Source organism: Salmo trutta, chromosome 8, assembly GCF_901001165.1.
Source record: "Salmo trutta chromosome 8, fSalTru1.1, whole genome shotgun sequence".
In the NCBI taxonomy this organism is placed as follows: domain Eukaryota; kingdom Metazoa; phylum Chordata; class Actinopteri; order Salmoniformes; family Salmonidae; genus Salmo; species Salmo trutta.
The window spans coordinates 39,668,091-39,687,354 of record NC_042964.1 but is presented as its reverse complement, the minus strand read 5'-3'; the positions used below and the strand labels follow the sequence as shown (position 1 = coordinate 39,687,354).

At 41.4% G+C, this 19,264-nt stretch overlaps 2 protein-coding genes across 2 annotated transcripts in view; one reads left to right on the top strand and one right to left on the bottom strand.

Moving 5' to 3' along the window:
- LOC115197960 (uncharacterized) overlaps positions 1-4,005 on the top strand; it is a 28,836-nt gene extending 24,831 nt beyond the window's left edge. The window contains exons 35-41 of the mRNA XM_029759626.1: positions 112-204; positions 684-779; positions 1,192-1,419; positions 1,527-1,581; positions 1,717-1,862; positions 1,999-2,076; positions 2,285-4,005. Of these exons, the coding sequence (XP_029615486.1) occupies positions 112-204; positions 684-779; positions 1,192-1,419; positions 1,527-1,581; positions 1,717-1,862; positions 1,999-2,076; positions 2,285-2,311 (723 nt within the window). The 3' untranslated portion in view covers positions 2,312-4,005. The remainder of the gene's footprint in view (positions 1-111; positions 205-683; positions 780-1,191; positions 1,420-1,526; positions 1,582-1,716; positions 1,863-1,998; positions 2,077-2,284) is intronic.
- Positions 4,006-14,975: 10,970 nt separating this feature from the next.
- On the bottom strand, positions 14,976-18,927 carry LOC115198898 (E3 ubiquitin-protein ligase Hakai-like). Its single transcript, XM_029761298.1, has 6 exons — positions 18,847-18,927; positions 18,043-18,210; positions 17,800-17,906; positions 17,627-17,710; positions 17,440-17,513; positions 14,976-16,295 (listed from the first exon to the last, which is right to left on the bottom strand). The coding sequence occupies exons 1-6, from the start codon at positions 18,857-18,859 to the stop codon at positions 15,281-15,283; spliced, it is 1,461 nt and encodes a 486-aa protein (XP_029617158.1). The 5' UTR covers positions 18,860-18,927; the 3' UTR covers positions 14,976-15,280.
- Between the last annotated feature and the right edge of the window lie 337 nt (positions 18,928-19,264).

Genomic DNA, 19,264 nt, shown 5'->3' with positions numbered 1-19,264 from the left:
AACTGTAATGTGGACTAAAGACACTCACCAATATCTTTTTATCTTACAAGACTGTGAAGATGGTATGTCTACACATGGTCCTTGTTCTATTGTTTATATATCTCTTTCCAGATCTATGAGCCAGAGGGTGTTAAGATCTTCAGGATACCGTCACCCATCTTCTTTGCCAATATAGATTTTTTCAGAGGCAAGCTGGTGGAAGCTGTAAGTAAGCAATTATACACAATTAGACATGTAAAATAAAGAATTCTGCCAAACACATTTACACGTAGGCCTTCTGCATTACAATTTCCATTACATGGTCCAATAAGGTAATGATTCACGGGTCTACTTATTAAGACATCTTATTTTCTCATCGGATTTGATCCAATGGAAAAAGGTCATAAAGAATGACCAAATAAACTCACGAAGGTCAATACCACCTCAGTGTATGAGGTAATATAGTATACCAGGTTGTATAGCAATAGTTCCCATACAAATTGGCGTTAGTAAAGTTTTACTTGCACCTTACTAAACACTAAGCACATGCAGATAAGATGAAGTTTATCCTTGATCTGTATGATGGCCAATGCCGTGGTAAACAACATGTCCCATTCACAATAAAGCCCATGTGTAACAGTTACTCCCACATTCATGTGTGCAATTGCTAATTAGGGTTCAACTTGACTTTCATGTGTTTTCAGGTGGGCTTTAACCCTTTGAGGGTGTTGAGAAAGAGAAACAAAGCCCTGAGGACGATCAGGAAACTTCTAAAGAAAGGAGAGCTGCAGATGACATCTGTGAGTAGTGGTGCACTTATCTGTTGCCCTTAGAAACCCATAAAAAGATAACTTCCACTCACAAAGTTACCCCGTTAACACTTTACAAGAGCCCCCTGTATCATAAAATTTCATTCAAATGGCCATAAGCATGTCATAAATCAGTCTAGCCCAAAACATTAGTTTCAAACCTGGCAACAACATACGTTCAGCAATCCAAAATCAAAAGACATCAAGCACACGCTGCAGGACCTACCTATAGGTAGTCGTCCCCGTACATGCCTTATCAGTATGGTCTTGGGGTTGCATGTATATGAAAAACAAATGAATCATCATCCCATAGTGGTGGGTGGACCTCCAAAGATCACCTTCTACATGTAGTCAGGTTTTCACAAGAAGAGGTATTAGTAATGTTGTGGTTCTCCCGGTGCAGAAAGGCCTACTGCTCACCAGCTCTGGTCCCATTGAGGAGTCTGAGGATGAGAGCAACATGGAGGAGCTGGACCAGCCCACTGACTTCAAGGACCTTCCTGTCCAGGTGAACTGGAACTCTGAGCTTCCTGCCAACATCCAAGTCCCCAGAGTAGACGTCCATAGCCTGATCCTGGACTTCTCAGCCGTCTCCTTCCTCGACATCTCTGCCCTCAAGGGACTCAAAGCGGTAAAACAAAACTCTTCTGTTACAACCCTGGGGAATGTGGGGATGATTGTATATTTTACCAGAGTATTTCTACTTGCTGGGTACTGATATTTTGATGTGTTCTATAGGCACTCAAAGAGCTCATTCGGGTTGAAGTTGAGGTCTACATTGTGGCATGTGACGGTAAGCTGGTTTAAGACAAGCCATCTGTCCCATCTATTCCTTCTCCCTTTTTCTCTTCAACACTGAATTCAATCACTCTGAAACAAATAGAGGTGAAGTGATTGATCTAACGATATCTATCCCTTGTGTCCAAAGTGTACATCCAGAAGAAACTGCACAGCTGTATGTTCTTTGACGACGAGGTGAAGTCGTCCATGTTTTTCCTGACACTCCACGATGCCATGCTACATATCCTGGAGAAACATCCAGTAAACTCTGAAAACACAAAAGTCTGTGAAAAGGTATAACATTTATCTGTAGAAAAATACTGTGTATCTATTTATGTTTCCACCCTTACAGACTAGATAAGAGGTGCCAAACCTTATCGGTTCATACACAGGAACTTGTCTCATTCTTGTGAATCATCTTGTCTTACAGGTTATAACAACAGCCACTATCCATGGCAACCAATGCAATGGTGTGTCAAGTTTGCGTAACAGGGACAAATTTGTACATGTAAGTAACAGAGACCCATCAAATCTATTTGTCGTTGTCTTTTCTACATTTGTAATGAATAATCATCACCAATCCCCTTAAAATGATAACTCTCGTAATGTTGCAACTCATGTGGAGGTACAGGTCATTTGTAAAAATCATTCGTAAAAATAAAAGTACAGTAAGATGAGCTGACAAAATAAAATCTAAATCTCCTTCCTCTCCCCAGGTCTCAGAGCCAGAAACCAAGTTCTAGTTCCAGAACTACACTCTCAGATGTCAGTATTTTAAGGGTTCTTCGGCTGTCCCTTTCCACAGATAATTCTACATGGAACCAAAAAGGGTTATATTTGGAACCAAAAAGGGTTCTCCTATGGGGACAGCTGAAGAACCCTTTTGGAACATTTGTCTAAGAGTGTAGTGGTGTGTACAGTACTTTCATTTCCTGGGATGTCATGCATTTCCTGTGATCACTGTGCTTTCTGGTGATAATTGACATAAGGATGCTGTCCTAAAATGGACACCATACAGTAACCATATGTACACAGGACACTTCTTATTGAACTAATAATTGTATATATAATATATTTTTATTTTTTTGTACTGTTAAACAGATACTCAATTGCAAGTGTATTATGAGATTTTGAAAGAAATATCAGAACATTTCATTCCTATGATTTATTTATTTTCAAAAACATTTTTAAATAGCTTGACAATGTTGCATTTTATACGTGTACATAGGGATTTTATAGGAATGTTAACTTTGAAGTATTTTATATGTAAAATATCTGAACGTCCTGTAAATGAGATATTGATACGAGTTATAGGATGACTAACATGGGGTTTTGATATATTGGTCACAGATAAAGCCCTGATAAGAGATGATTAAGTACAGATCTTTGACAAACTGTTCTGGGTGATACAACAGTAACCATGATTGATTAAGTTGGTGGAGGTTAGTATGGGGTATTTCCAGTATTTCCAGGTGGCAAGACCTCAATGGATCCAAAAGAGCACTTTCATTGTGTTTTATAATAGTGATAAGAGATGAGGACTGATGAGTGTCTCAACGTTTACATACCCTAAAGCCACTGATCCATTTGCCTGGTTTGGATCCCACATATTGTTCTAGAAATGCCATTGTGAATCCTACACAGTAGATATATATGTCATGAAGGTAAAGAAAAACTATAAACATTTTCAGATGAGGTAAATAACTCTCAAACAGTGATGCAGATAAGCAGAGTATGTTTGATTTGATTTTGATTTATTAGGATCCCCATCAAAAATACATTACAGACAAAATACATTACAATTTTCATACACTTAAAAACATTAACATGTAGTGTGTGTGCATCTATCAGATACATGTCAGTACAGTACATACACACAACAAGTAGGTCACATGGGGTTTAACATTTTACATTTTGAGATGATGCTTCATTCTTTTGCTAAAAAAATTAATCAATTAATTCAAAGTTCCCATTGCGTGTCTTGTGGTGTAGAAGCCATTGTTAGTAAGAAGAACAACTAAAGAGGTACAGTATAAACTTGGCACAGACCATGAAGGAATCATCATCCTGATCTCTGTTAATGATTAGATACACTGAGTGTTCCATGACATAGAATGACCTGGTGAATCTAGGTGAAAACTATGATCCCTTACTGATGTCACCTGTTAAATCCACTTCAATCAGTGTCGATGATTGGGGAGGAGACAGGTTGAATAAGGATTTTTAAGCCTTGAGACAATTGAGACATGGATTGTGTACTGTATGTGTGCCATTCAGAGGGTAAATGGGCAAGACAAAATATTTAAGTGCCTTTGAACAGGGTATGGTAGTAGGTGCCAGGTGTACCGATTTGTCTGTCAAGAACTGCGAAAACATTTCACACTCAACAGTTTCCCGTGTGTATCAAGAATGGTCCACCACCCAAAGAACATCCAGCCTACTTGACACAACTGTGGGAAACATTGGAGCATCACTGTGGAATGCTTTCAACACCTTGTAGAAAGGGAAAGGAAGATACCTAGTCAAACATGCCCCGAAGAATTAAGGCTGTTCTGAGGGCAAAAAGTGTTCCTAATGTTTTGTAAACTCAGTGTATGACTTTCATTTTCCAAGACAAATTTCCCCTCAGGGATAATAAAGTTTATCATATCCTATAAGATGAAGTGATGGAGACAGTGACAGTAGATCTCAGACCGTCTTCGGACTTTATACGTGTAAAAAACGAAATTCAGTCCATATTATCTGCATTATCAGGTCATTCATTTGGAGATGAAGTCTGCTGGATATTTTTATTGAGTACATTAGTCATATGGATATTCCCCTCAGTAAAACAACCTTGGAGTTTAAGGACAGTTTGTTCGGGGACCTTTCACGTAACTGGCAGTAGGAGTTCTGATTCTGAAGAAATTGAATTGAAGAAGTGAAACTGGATCAGTTGTAGTCTACTATTTTTCAATTCTTAAAGTAAATTAAATATAATGATCTGATAAACCTAAAAGAGAAGAGTGGCAACTATAGATAGCTTACATTCAAACCCACAGGAAATGGATGAATTGAAGTGTGTGTTCCTAAAGTCACTGGAATATCAAGCCAGTGTTTATCAATTTGGAGTAGGGGAGAGAGAAAAACATGGGTTTTTATATATGGGCAAACAAAGAGGTGTAATGGGTTTGCGCTCAAAAATATGTCGTATGAAGCTTACTTCATTATTCAATGTTTTTTTTTACTGCATCAGGGATGGCAGAACAGAATGAAACTAAACACTTGCGAACTGGTTTTAACCTTCACAAAAGTTTGAGCAGTCTATATTGCAGCAATTACCAAGAAAGGCTACCATACCCAACAAATGACTAATGATATTTGCAATAGGCTAATGATATTTATTTTACTAAAGGCCTACTTATAACCTATCTTAAACTAAATATGGAGCACACAGTTGAAAAGACTTAATTTAGCCAACCAAAATGTCTCAATAGAATGAAACAAAACACGTTTTGCATATTTAAAGAACTGGTTTAGATTAATAAATAGGCTACATTAATAACAATAATTTACAATAATAATAAAGATTAAAAACCAGAATTAAAAAAACATTTTGGACTGACCAATGTAGTTATTTTCAAATACATGCAACTTAAAAGTTACATATCACAACATTTCCATTTGAAATCTTTTGGACATCAGAGCAACCTTGAGGGCATCTTATTTGGGTCAGAAAAGGATATTCATATGATAGGTAAGATATACAAAACCTTGAAGAGAGCATATCCAACAGACAATCTCTTAGAAAAAAATATAACCTATTGGAATCAAGACTTAAAAATAACTGATGTTGGCACAATATGGAGGGAATGTTGGAGCATAACTAACGAAACTACAGTTAACAAAAATGTACGTTTCATCCAGTATAAACTAATTCACAAATTCTACAGCACAACGGCAGTCCTATTTTAGGTGTAAAACTAAAAAGGACTCAATAATCCATGTGTCACACCAGCTTTGGCTCCCCCTCCTGTCCAGCTCATGTGTTCGACGTCGCCGGCCTTCTAGCTGCTGCCGAACTTGCTGCTGGCAAACCCCATTCACTCCTCAACCCCGGACTTGCATCGTCATCATTACACACATCTGGTTCCATCCCCACGCTATCACTGTATATATACTCCCTCTGTCATTTGTCTTTGTTGGTCATTGTAAATGTTTGTTTTCCTGAGATGAGTCACTACTACTATTTCCTGAGCACTTTGTTATTTTGCACTTTAGATTTCATCCCGCTTTTATATACATATACACTGCTCAAAAAAATAAAGGGAACACTTAAACAACACAATGTAACTCCAAGTCAATCTCACTTCTGTGAAATCAAACTGTCCACTTAGGAAGCAACACTGATTGACAATACATTTCACATGCTGTTGTGCAAATGGAATAGACAACAGGTGGAAATTATAGGCAATTAGCAAGACACCCCCAATAAAGGAGTGGTTCTGCGGGTGGGGACCACAGACCACTTCTCAGTTCCTATGCTTCCTGGCTGATGTTTTGGTCACTTTTGAATGCTGGCGGTGCTTTCACTCTAGTGGTAGCATGAGACGTAGTCTACAACCCATACAAGTGGCTCAGGTAGTGCAGCTCATCCAGGATGGCACATCAATGCGAGCTGTGGCAAGGAGGTTTGCTGTGTCTGTCAGCGTAGTGTCCAGAGCATGGAGGTGCTACCAGGAGACAGGCCAGTACATCAGGAGACGTGGAGGAGGCCGTAGGAGGGCAACAACCCAGCAGCAGGACCGCTACCCTCGCCTTTGTGCAAGGAGGAGCAGGAGAAGCACTGCCAGAGCCCTGCAAAATGACCTCCAGCAGGCCACAAATGTGCATGTGTCTGCTCAAACGGTCAGAAACAGACTCCATGAGGGTGGTATGAGGGCCCGACGTCCACAGGTGGGGGTTGTGCTTACAACCCAACACCGTGCAGGACGTTTGGCATTTCACAGAGAACACCAAGATTGGCAAATTCGCCACCGGCGCCCTGTGCTCTTCACAGATGAAAGCAGGTTCACACTGAGCACATGTGACAGACGTGACAGAGTCTGGAGACGCCGTGGAGAACGTTCTGCTGCCTGCAACATCCTCCAGCATGACCGGTTTGGCGGTGGGTCAGTCATGGTGTGGGGTGGCATTTCTTTGGGGGGCCGCACAGCCCTCCATGTGCTCGCCAGAAGTAGCCTGACTGCCATTAGGTACCGAGATGAGATCCTCAGACCCCTTGTGAGACCATATGCTGGTACGGTTGGCCCTGGGTTCCTCCTAATGCAAGACAATGCTAGACCTCATGTGGCTGGAGTGTGTCAGCAGTTCCTGCAAGAGGAAGGCATTGATGCTATGGACTGGCCCGCCCGTTCCCCAGACCTGAATCCAATTGAGCACATCTGGGACATCATGTCTCGCTCCATCCACCAACGCCACGTTGCACCACAGACTGTCCAGGAGTTGGTGGATGCTTTAGTCCAGGTCTGGGAGGAGATCCCTCAGGAGACCATCCGCCACCTCATCAGGAGCATGCCCAGGCGTTGTAGGGAGGTCATACAGGCACGTGGAGGCCACACACACTACTGAGCCTCATTTTGACTTGTTTTAAGGACATTACATCAAAGTTGGATCAGCCTGTAGTGTGGTTTTCCACTTTAATTTTGAGTGTGACTCCAAATCCAGACCTCCATGGGTTGATAACTTGGATTTCCATTGATTATTTTTGTGTGATTTTGTTGTCAGCACATTCAACTATGTAAAGAAAAATGTATTTAATAAGATTATTTCTTTCATTCAGATCTAGGATGTGTTGTTTAAGTGTTCCCTTTATTTTTTTGAGCAGTATATATATATATATATATATATATATATATATAGTGCTTTAATAAACTCAGTAGTTCTAAACCTGTGACTGCCTCCTGCCTACTCCTCTCTACACTTGTGACACCATGCTTTCAGGGAATGCTATAAAGTCAAAATATTATGGGTGACGCTAGAAAGTTGGCTGTCAGAAGTACTACAATGTAAATGTACCTTTAATCAGACTGTCTGTATATTTCAAGACATGCCATATGGGGGTGTTGTGAGATACACAATCGTCTGGACGACTCTCTTCTCATCACTCATCTTGAAAAAACGTATACAAATAACGATGGAAATCAATCAATTCGCCATTTATAAAATGGAAAAAAATCGAATGATTTATTATTGAAGTAGCATGGGCGACCGAGAAAAACAATTTGGTACAATTTAATGCCATGTAGCAAACAATAATGCAGGGTGTGAGCATGTGGGGCAGATGAGATGTGGTCGTTGTTTGTGTGTGTTTGTTGTTCGTATGTATCTGTATTTGTATCTGGTGTAAAAATATATATATATATACAAATAAATATGATTATAAATAAGAAAAAATAAATAGAGTTAAAAAATTGTATTCTATCTGAATAGCGAGTTGCACAGTAGCTGGCATTTGGCCATTTGTGTGGTATTAAAAAATATTCTGCTAATGTCATCTATCATGTAAATGTGTAGAATTGCATGAAATGCGTTTATAAAAGTCCCAGATTTTCACACATCCATGTGTGGAAATCCTGAAAAGGTGTCTGCTCAACTGTATGCCACTATGCAAATGCAAGTATACTGTAGATGCATGCAATGCTTTATAAAGGTAGTTGTTTTTATTCAGCACTCCATCACTCTCCTTCTTGGTCAAATAGCCCGTACACAGCCTGGAGGTGTATTGGGTCCTTGTCCTGTTGAAAAACAAATGATAGCCCATATGGGATGGCATATCACTGCAGAATGATGTAGTAGCCATGCTGGTTAAGTGTGCCTGAAATTCTAAATAAACCACAGACAGTGTCACCAGCAAAGAACCCCCACACGATCACACCTCCTCCATGCTTCACGGTGGGAACCACACATGCAGAGATCATCCCTTCACCTACTCTATGTCTCACAAAGACACAGTGGTTGGAACCAAAAATCTCAAATTTAGACTCATCAGACCAAAGAACAGATTTCCACCAGTCTAATGTCCATTGATCATGTTTCTTGGTCCAAGCAAGTCTCTTCCTCTTATTGGTGTCCTTTAGTAGTGGTTTCTTTGCAGCAATTTTACCATGAAGGCCTGATTCACGCAGTCTCCTCTGAACAGTTGATGTTGAGATGTGTCTGTTACTTGAACTCTGTGAAGCATTTATTTGGCTGCAATTTCTGATGCTGGTAACTCTAATGAACTTATCCTCTGCAGCAGAGGTAACTCTGTGTCTTCCTGTGGCAGCCTCGTGAGAGACAGTTTTATCATAGCGCTTGATGGTGTTTGTGACAGCACTTGAAGAAACTTTCAAAATTCTTGAAATTTTCCAGATTGACTGACCGTGTCTGAAAGTAATGATGGACTGTCATTTCTCTTTGCACCCTTGAATGAGTAGGTGTGTCCAAACAGTACTGTATACAGTACCAGTCAAAAGGTTGGACACACTAACTCATTCAAGGGTTTATCTTTATTTTTACTATTTCCATGTTGTAGAATAATAGTGAAGACATCAAAACTATGAAATAACACATATGGAATCATGTAGTAACCAGTAAAGTGTTAAACAAATCAAAATAGATTTTAGATTTTAGATTCTTCAAGTAGCCATCTTTGCCTTGATAACAGCTTTACACAATCTGCAGAGCTGGGAAGGTTGTATCCCCATATATATATATATATATATATAACATTATGTTGGTTGCAAGAACTTTGCATAATAATTTAAATAAGAAAAATCCCAATTTTGAATCCGGCGTCGTTTTGTGTATCAGCTCATAAACCATGTGCCAATCGATACATCGAAAAATCTCTTCCTAACTATTTTGCAATCTATATGGCACAGCTGTCAATTGTTTGGTCCTTAAATTAAACTGGTATATTTTTTTATTTATCACAATTTAATTTTGGTCTTTAATGCAGTGCCAACAGACAAGTTCCTTACCTTATCCCCCTTTCACGTGCTTTTTCCATTTTTGTGGTAATGCTGCAATTAGTTGGTTGTAATTTTGGGTAGAGCAGACATTTTCCTATATTTTTGTTAGCTGCATGTGTGAAATAACTCCACTAGTCCTATTTTTGATATAATTTGAAAAGATTATACCTTTTTTTAAATTGTTATAAAAAATTAATGTTTTTTTAGCAGCTTCATGTACTTTGATGATGAGATGAAGATGTCCATGTTCTTCCGCACTTCATTACGCCATGCTACTGGAGAAGCAGCCAGATCATTCACAGGACATTCATAAGTTAAGGCAGGAACCTCAAGCATAACATATTACTTCACAATATGTAGTGTCAATGACACATTAGCGAATTGTGTGTACAGTCGTGGACAAAAGTTTTGAGAATGACACAAATATTAATTTCCACAAAGTTTGCTGCTTCAGTGTCTTTAGATATTTTTGTTAGATGTTACTATGGAATACTGAAGTATAATTACAAGCATTTCAAAAGTGTCAAAGGCTTTTATTGACAATTATATGAAGTTGATGCAAAGAGTCAATATTTGCTGCGTTGACTCTTCTTTTTCAAGACCTCTGCAATCCGCCCTGGCATGCTGTCAATTAACTTCTGGGCCACATCCTGACTGATGGCAGCCTATTCTTGCATTATCAATGCTTGGAGTTTGTCAGAATTTGTGGGTTTTTGTTTGTCCACCCGCCTCTTGAGGATTGACCACAAGTTCTCAATGGGATTAAGGTCTGGGGAGTTTCCTGGCCATGGACCCAAAATATCAATGTTTTGTTCCCTGAGCCACTTAGTTATCACTTTTGCCTCATGGCAAGGTGCTCCATCATGCTGGAAAAGGCATTGTTCGTCACCAAACTGGATGGTTGGGAGAAGTTGCTCTCGGAGGATGTGTTGGTACCATTCTTTATTCATGGATGTGTTCTTAGGCAAAATTGTGCGTGAGCCCACTCCCTTGGCTAAGAAGCAACCACACACATGAATGGTCTCAGGATGCTTTACTGTTGGCACGACACAGGACTGATGGTAGCGCTCACCTTATCTTCTCTGGACAAGCTTTTTTCCAGATGCCCCAAACAATCGGAAAGGGGATTTATCAGAGAAAATGGCTTTACCCCAGTCCTCAGCAGTCCAATCCCTGCACCTTTTGCAGAATATCAGTCTGTCCCTGATGTTTTTCCTGGAGAAAATTGGCTTCTTTGTTGCCCTTCTTGACACAAGGCCATCCTCCAAAAGTTTTCGCCTCACAATGCGTGCAGATGCACTCACACCTGCCTGCTGCTATTCCTGAGCAAGCTCTGTACTGGTGGTGCCCCGATCCCACAGCTGAATCAACTTTAGGAGACGGTCCTGGCGCTTGCTGGACTTTCTTGGGCGCCCTGAAGCCTTCTTCACAACAATTGAACCGCTCTCCTTGAAGTTTTTGATGATCTAATAAATGGTTGATTTAGGTGCAATCTTACTGGCATCAATATCCTTGCCTGTGAAGCCATTTTTTTGTGCAAATCAATGATGATGGCATGTGTTTCCATGTAAATAACCATGGTTGACAGAGGAAGAACAATGATTCCAAGCACCACCCTCCTTTTGAAGCTTCCAGTCTGTTATTCGAACTCAATCAGCATGACAGAGTGATCTCCAGCCTTGTCCTCGTCAACACTCACACCTGTGTTAACGAGAGAATCACTGACATGATGTCAGCTGGTCCTTTTGTGGCAGGGCTGAAATGCAGTGGAAATCTTTTTGGGGGATTCAGTTCATTTGCATGGCAAATAGGGACTTTGCAATGAATTGCAATTCATCTGATCACTCTTCATAACATTCTGGAGTATATGCAAATTGCCATCATACAAACTGAGGCAGCAGACTTTGTGAAAATTAATATTTGTGTCATTCTCAAAACGTTTGGCCACGACAGTACACAAAGGTCTTAGTGTCACACCGTGTTCAGACTCTTTGTCATTCAGGTAACAGACTGAAGGGTCTGGAGATGTCAGAGCTCATAGTTTGTTGCCCCTGAAGCAATTGAATGTAATTAGAGGCATATAGGTAGATCTTAATGGTTAATAATGACAAGTAATAATCAAAGACTAATGTGCTAATGTAGTGAGTAATGATTGGACTGGCGTGTAACCCAATATCTCATAAAGGATAGGCTAAATATGCACGACATGCTTGATATGATGATGTGCTGATATTGGACTGCTAATACCTGTATACACGCCTTTTGTATGTTTTCTTCTATACCGAATAAAAATAAAACGCAACATGCAGCAATTTCAAATATTTTGCTGAGTATAAGGAAATGGGTGGGCCTGGGAGGGCACAGGTCCACCCACTTGGGAGCCAGGCCGACCCACTGGGGAGCCAGGCCCATCCAATTAGAATTAGTTTTTCCCCACAAAAGGGCTTTATTACGGACAGAATTACTCCTTCGTGGTTTGCGGTTGTGAAGCCGGTTGGACGTACTGCCAACTTCTCTAAAAGGATGTTGACGGCGGCTTATTGTAGAGAAATTAACATTAAATTCTCTGGCAACAGCTCTGGTGGACATTCCTGCAGTCAGCATGCCAATTGTACGCTCCCTCAAAACTTGAGACGTCTGTGGCATTGTGTTGTGTGACAAAACTGCACATTTTGAAGTGGCCTTTTACTGTCCCCGGCACAAGGTACACCTTTGTAACGATCAAGCTGTTTCATCAGTTTCTTGATATGCCACACCTGTCAAGTGGATGGATTATCTTCGTAAAGGAGAAATGCTCACTAACAGTGATGTAAACAAATTTGTGCACAACATTTTTGAGAAATAAGCTTTTTGTACGTGTGGAACATTTCTGGGATCTTTTATTTCAACTCATTAAACACATTACATGTTGCGTTTATATTTTTGTTCAGTGTAAATAGCAAACACACATGTAGTTTTACTACTCTTGATAAATTCAATCCTGTATAATCAACTTGTTTACTCAGTTATACAGTTGAAGTCGGAAGTTTAAATACACTTTGGTTGGAGTCATTAAAACTCATTTTTCAACCACTCCACAAGTTTCTTGTTAACAAACTATCATTTTGGCAAGTCGGTTAGGACATCTACCTTGTGCATGACACAAGTAATTTTTCCAACAATTGTTTACAGACAAATAATTTCACTTATAATTCACTGTATCACAATTCCAGTGGGTCAGAAGTTTACATACACTAAGTTGACTGTGCCTTTAAACAGCTTGGAAAATTCCAGAAAATTATGTCATGGCTTTAGAAGCGTCTGATAGGCTAATTGACATCATTTGAGTCAATTAGAGGTGTACCTGTTGATCATGGGAAAATCAAAAGAAATCAGCCAAGACCTCAGAAAGAAAATTGTAGACCTCCACAGGTCTGGTTCATCCTTGGGAGCAATTTCCAAAAGCCTGAAGGTACCACGTTCATCTGTACAAACAATAGTATGCAAGTATAAACACCATGGGACCACGCAGCCGTCATACCGCTCAGGAAGGAGACATGTTCTGTCTCCTAGAGATTAATTTACTTTGGTGCGAAACGTGCAAATTAATCCCAGAACAACAGCAAAGGACCTTGTGAAGATGCTGGAGGAAACAGGTAAAAAATTATTTAGATCCGCAGTAAAACGAGTCCTATATCGACATAACCGGAAAGGCCGCTCAGCAAGGAAGAAGCCACTGCTCCAAAACCGCCATGAAAAGCCAGACTACGGTTTGCAACTGCACATGGGGACAAAGATCGTACTTTTTGGATAAATGTCCTCTGGTTTGATGAAACAAAAATAGAACTGTTTGGCCATAATTACCATCGTTGTTTGGAGAAAAAAGGGTTAAGGTGTATGTAAACTTCCGACTTCACCTGTAACTCTGCTGGATTTCTCAGTGGAAAGGTACAAAACGATACAATGAACTTCAGGTAAGGAGCGTTGGGCCAGTAACTGAAAGGTTGTAGGATTGAATCCCCGAGCTGACAAAGTAAAATCCCTAATTTCTCCAGGGTCGCTGTCAATAATAGCTGATCCCCTGGCTGTGGTCCCACTCTCAGTAGGAGTGGAATATGCAAAAAATCTATTTCACACCTGTGCAGGTTAACCACTTGTACATACAGTGAAACAGGACTATATAAGCACCCCCTAATTATTAACTTTTGATTGAACAAAAGAGTCTGTCTGTGAATGAAGTCATCCGCAGGTGTCCAACATTATTTGGAAGCTCTATCCTCTGGCTGGGGACGAGCTTGATAACAGGGTCTACTCCCCTGCGAACCGAGAGTCATGGAACTTCGGGAGGGAAGATCTGACAGAGAACACATTATTTTAGCAATAATAAGGTTCCCAAATGATATTTTGTCCAAGGTCAAAGTGATGTATGCTGTAACAGTCGATTTGAAACCCAAAACCTGTTACTTTTTGTCATATAGTAGACACTCTTATCCAGAGTGACTTACAGTAGCGAGTGCATACATTTTCATACTAGTCCCCCATGGGAATCAAACCCCCAACCCTGGTGTTGCAAGCACCATGCTCTACCAACAGAGCCACCCTCTTATAGGCTGATTCCAAATGTTTTATGTTTATTAATAATGTGAAGACCAATCAGTGGGAAGTATTGCAGTCAACATGAGCCAGCATCCCTGTGGAATGCTTGACACCTTTTAGAGTCCATGCCCTGAGAAATAGAAGCTCTTCTGAGGGCAAAGGGGGGTGCAACTCAATATTAGGAATGTGTTCCTAATGTTTTGTACACTGTGTATACTTTTTTTTAATGAACATACAATAAAGTTGCTTATTTTCAAATAGCCTCAACAATCATTGGAATCAAAGCAAATAGTCCACAGCAAAACACTACTAGTAGCTTGACAATTTTAGTAGCAAAATAATCCCCTGAAGCATTTGCTAGGGAGGGTGACATCAAATAGCATCCTGCAACAGTTGATAAGTCATAAATGTGAAATACTTTGTAATAAAGTAATCTTGGTGTTTTGTCCTTGACACAATTATAGTGCCACCCCTCTCAAAATGTATTTATTTTCTCCCAGCAGCTATCTTCTCATTTTCGCACATAACTAGGGCCATGTTTTGGTCAATCATGTCACATGACCTGGATTTTCACTTTTTTAAGCCTTTTCCAGAAATGACAATTAGAAGAAAAAAATTAAGCAATTGTCTGAAGAATGGTGCTGGACCATCTGACATAAAAAGGGGAAGTTTGATGAAAAAGCTTTAAATAAAAGGTTCAAATCCAGGCCATGTGATTAACCAAAACACAGGGCTCCCAACACAAACAATGTCAAATGTTAGATTATACACCGCCCCCTATCGATATGGATGAAACATTTTCCATAACTAATAATATTGAAAAATAATGAGATTTAACTTGGTTAGAAAATATTTATTGAGACGTCATCAAACCAAAAATGTTCAAGATACAACAATGTCCATTAGAGACCAATACAGGAGCGATTCAAATGTATCATTGCTCATTTGACAGTCCAAAAGGTTCACATCAATAAAAGTGAACAGCTACATACATACATTCACCATAGACTAGTCTCTTTTAAGTGTTTCCATAGAAATTACAGTCATACAGAACCCAGAGACTCATGTTCACATTATTCAAACCAGTGGAGAGGAATAGGGACAAGTCAAACAATGCCCCTGACTTTGTGGGGAGTTGAGAGTTTACTGATAATAAGGGCGGTAGCGGGACTGATCGGGGTGATGGGGTCCAGGCATCTGGCCCTGAGGTGGGGGGCCCTGCATCCTTGGAGGAGGAGGCCCTCTAGGGGCAGGCCACATCCCAGGGCTCAGACCCCCTTGCTGGTTAAAAGGGGGACTGAGTGTGCCCTGGTCCTCAGGGAACTGCTGCATGGAGTTAGGGTTGTAGTGGTGGGGAGGGGGGGCGTTGACTGGAGGACCACCGTGTTGAGGTGGGGGGCCTGGAGGAGGGTGGTTCATGTAGGGGGGCATCTGACCCATGATGTGTCCTGGCGGGGGGGTAATGGGAGGGGGTGCGTTGGACATAGGCGGGGGAGGGCCGGCTTGGTTGTACACCATGTGGGGTGTCCCAGAGCCCTGGGGCGGGTGCTGCATGGGGTGGTTGATGGGTGGAGGGGGAGGAGGCGGAGGGCCATAGTGCTGTTGCGGTGGCGCCATCATGTGGTGGGGGTGGGACACTACAGGCTGACCAGGGTAGTCAGGGTGGTGGTGTGGGGGTGGAGCAGGGCCCGGGCCAGGAGGGAGAGGGTCACGGGAGGAAGAGGTGGAGGAAGAGCCGGAGTCATCCTGGATTGGCACGGTGATGAGGTTGCTGCGTGCGCGTGTAGTTACCGTGGCGATGCGGAAGGTCTCCTGGGAAAGAGGAGGTGCATCATGGGAAGCCGGTGGTGGCTGACCGTACGGGTCATGACCCCCGTGTTGGAGGGAGGGCGGGAGGTGCCCTTGGGTCTTGGGCAGGTGAGGCGGGGGCACACGGAAGCGGTCAGGCACCTCTGTGGATGGGGGAAGGTGCAGGGCGTCCTGGCGGCTTGCCAAGGCCTTGGCTGCCCTCATGTGGCGGTGGTTGATGTGGGCCTGCAGGTCACGCTGGGAAAGGTAGGTGCGCTTGCAGCCTTGCACGATGCTGCACATGTAGAGGGAGCCCCGCAGACACTGTTCGATGCGCTGGACCGGGTCTGTGCAGCTGAAGAGCTGCATACTAAACAGCACAAAGGTTTAGTTAGTAAGTGCAGTCAGCAACCACACATACAGATAGTATATTTTGATTTGATTTATTTAACTAGACTAGTCAGTTATGAACAAATTATTTTTTACAATTACGGCCTACACTGGCCAAAACCTAACCCGGGCGATGCTGGGCCAATTGTGCGCTACCCTATGGGGCTCCCAATCACGGCCGGTTGTGATACAGCCTGGAATCGAACTAGTGTCTGTAGTGACGCCTCTAGCCCTGAGATGCAGTGCCTTAGACCGCTGCGCCACTCAGGAGCCCTGCATATGGACAGTTGAATACACTAGTGCAACGATTCTCAACTGGTGGGACATTTTGAATGGGTCGCAGGTAGTAATGGGGAAACATTTCCAGCCAATTGTGTAGAAAATAGGTTCATTACGCGAGGCTTTGATCAACACAGTGTACACTAGTGGCACCTAATGGTCAAAAGAATTTAGAACAGACAAATCAGTATACATGACATCACACGTGCCTTCACACTTTGTCTTCTACCGAAACCAATCAGGTGGTTGTTCGACAAAACGAAGTGCCGGACGTCATTGATCACGTGCATCTGATAAAGTGATACAAGCCTCGGCACACTGTTTAGCGATTTTGGTGCATGCCCCGGGGCTCCGGTATCAAACAGAACGTCACTAGATGCGGCTGTCTGAATAAAAAATATATATAAATACTCCAGTCAGAACTTAAACTACAACCAGTAAGAAAGTGTGTAAAATTTATAATGAACCTACTATTTATTTTATTTATCTCTTTTCGTTCAAAGTATTTTTTATATCGCAATTAGCAGAGCTATTTAGCAGATCTGGTTGATTTTGTGGTCTCAAACCAGTGAGCTTATTAACATTCTTCATCAAGAATATGGGGTAAAATGTATTATTGACAATAAAATGTGGGAATGTTTTTCCCTTGTCATTTAATTACTACCTTTACTATCAATACAGCATTCAAAATATTTTTCCAGGTTGCATTTGGGATATTTTTGTTTCACAATGCGAATATTGGGTTGCAACTGAGACAACCTGTTTCAATTTGGGTCCAGAGGCAAAACCAGTTGAAAACCACTGCACTAGTGGGTAGGTTAAAAATAAAAAAGTCAAGAGCTTACCCTGGGCACATCTTGTCTCCCTTCTTCTCGTGGAGCAAAGCACACTCATAGCAGAACACATGCTTGCATGGAATCTGGTGAGTAAATACAAATAATAACATAAGCTTCTGCACTCATAGCCTCTTACTATAAAACATTTTCAAGAGACACATAACACACTATGTAAAACGTGATCGAAGAGACATACCATGCGTCCATAGATCCTTATGGGCAGACCACACTTGTCACAAAAGTGTGCTGGAATGTCATCCTTTTCACCTATCAAATTCAACTGTGGGGAAAAGACCAAGAGGTCTATGACACAGTAATGATGTAGGTGGAATGCATTTTTTCCCCCAACGATAGATATTGAAACACTACCTTAAAGTCCCAAAACATTTGCTGGGGGAACCTCCGTTGACTTGCAAACACATCCCCAGTCTTGGTACCACAGTCGAACCTCTCCTCTTGCTTGAAGCTAAAACTCTCTAGAAACACAGATATGTTGTACAGTAGTCCCATATGAAAGCTTGCTTTATGACCTAGCAACAGGTTTCCCTATCCCATTCCTATCCCATGGGAATACAAACTGAGAAAATGAGAAAGCACTTGTGGCTGGCTAACCTTCATCCCCAGCCTGGGGTTTGGAGGGCTGCCTGCCCGTGGGTCTTTGTGTCCGGGGAGCAGGTTTGCTCCTGATGGTTGGTTTGGAGATGAGTTTGATGGGGATGCGTCTGCGGACATCAGGGCCCCCAAGACTCCCCGAGCCGTCTGTGCCTTGCAGGTCATTGTCTGTGGGGGAACGATGGATCATTCAAAATCTCAGTGACCTGGGTCAGTCATTAGCTACCAAGCGAACATTTACATGATACTTGCTACTAGCAATGACACTATAAGTTGACAATCCATAGGTGATCAAAACCATGATAAATAGTTTAGTAAAGCGCTAGTGTTTCATTTTAGCCAACGCTAACAGTCTGTAGTATAAATTGATGGAGAATGCAGACCTTAGCTAGCACTTAGTCTAAGCTACAAACATCGCATTATTCATTCTGAATATTTTGTCAAGGTTAGGGTACTGTCCAGACAATTTAAGTTATTAGATTTGCACTGGCAGACCAACTCCAACCGTCACTTTATTCTAAAAAGTATAGCTAGCTAGCTAACTACTACTGTAGCAACACAGATCTGCGGAAACTAAAGTTAGCAATATATTAGCAATTTAGCTAGCAGTGGGCTGGCAACGAGAGGTTGCTACAAGGCCGCAATTATTGTACTTTAAACACTCCACTGATAATACTTGTAAAGTATAATTGAACATGAATAAGTTTGCAAATTAAATCTATTTCGCAGTGTATCAAGTTAAATCTACTGATACACAAATAAAACTAAAATACAGCTGAAACTGGAGAGTAATTTGTCGCTTACCACTTTGGTCCATAATTCACCGCAATGCTGTATGGGAAAGTATAATAAAAGGGGAGGAGTTGAGTTCAACCACTAAGGGGTCGTCACCGGTTACCACAGCCACAAAGTCATAAACCCCGCCCATTTCTACAGTTGACTTTAAAATCTGATTTTAAACCTAACCCCACTGCTAACCTTATGCCTAACCCTAACCTTATGTCTAACCCTAACCCAAAAAGCAAATTTCTGTTTTCATAAATTTTTACGATATAGTCCATTTTGACTTTGTGGCTGTAATAACTAGTGGAAACCACCACTGATGTGTAAAGAACGAGAGTTCAACCAAAGACAGTACAGTATGAAGATAGGCAGTAACTGCTTCTCTAATAGAAATCCCCGAGCACGCTTGTCGGCGATGTCATCGCGACGTTGGCAAGCT

Bases quoted from the DNA above. Each gene is read 5' to 3' on its own strand.
- LOC115198898 (XM_029761298.1), bottom strand. The intron at 17,711-17,799 runs GTAGTGTTTCAA...TTTTCCCCACAG, and splicing joins AAATGTTTTGGGACTTTAAG to TTGAATTTGATAGGTGAAAA. The intron at 17,514-17,626 runs GTATGTCTCTTC...TTTACTCACCAG, and splicing joins TAAGGATCTATGGACGCATG to ATTCCATGCAAGCATGTGTT.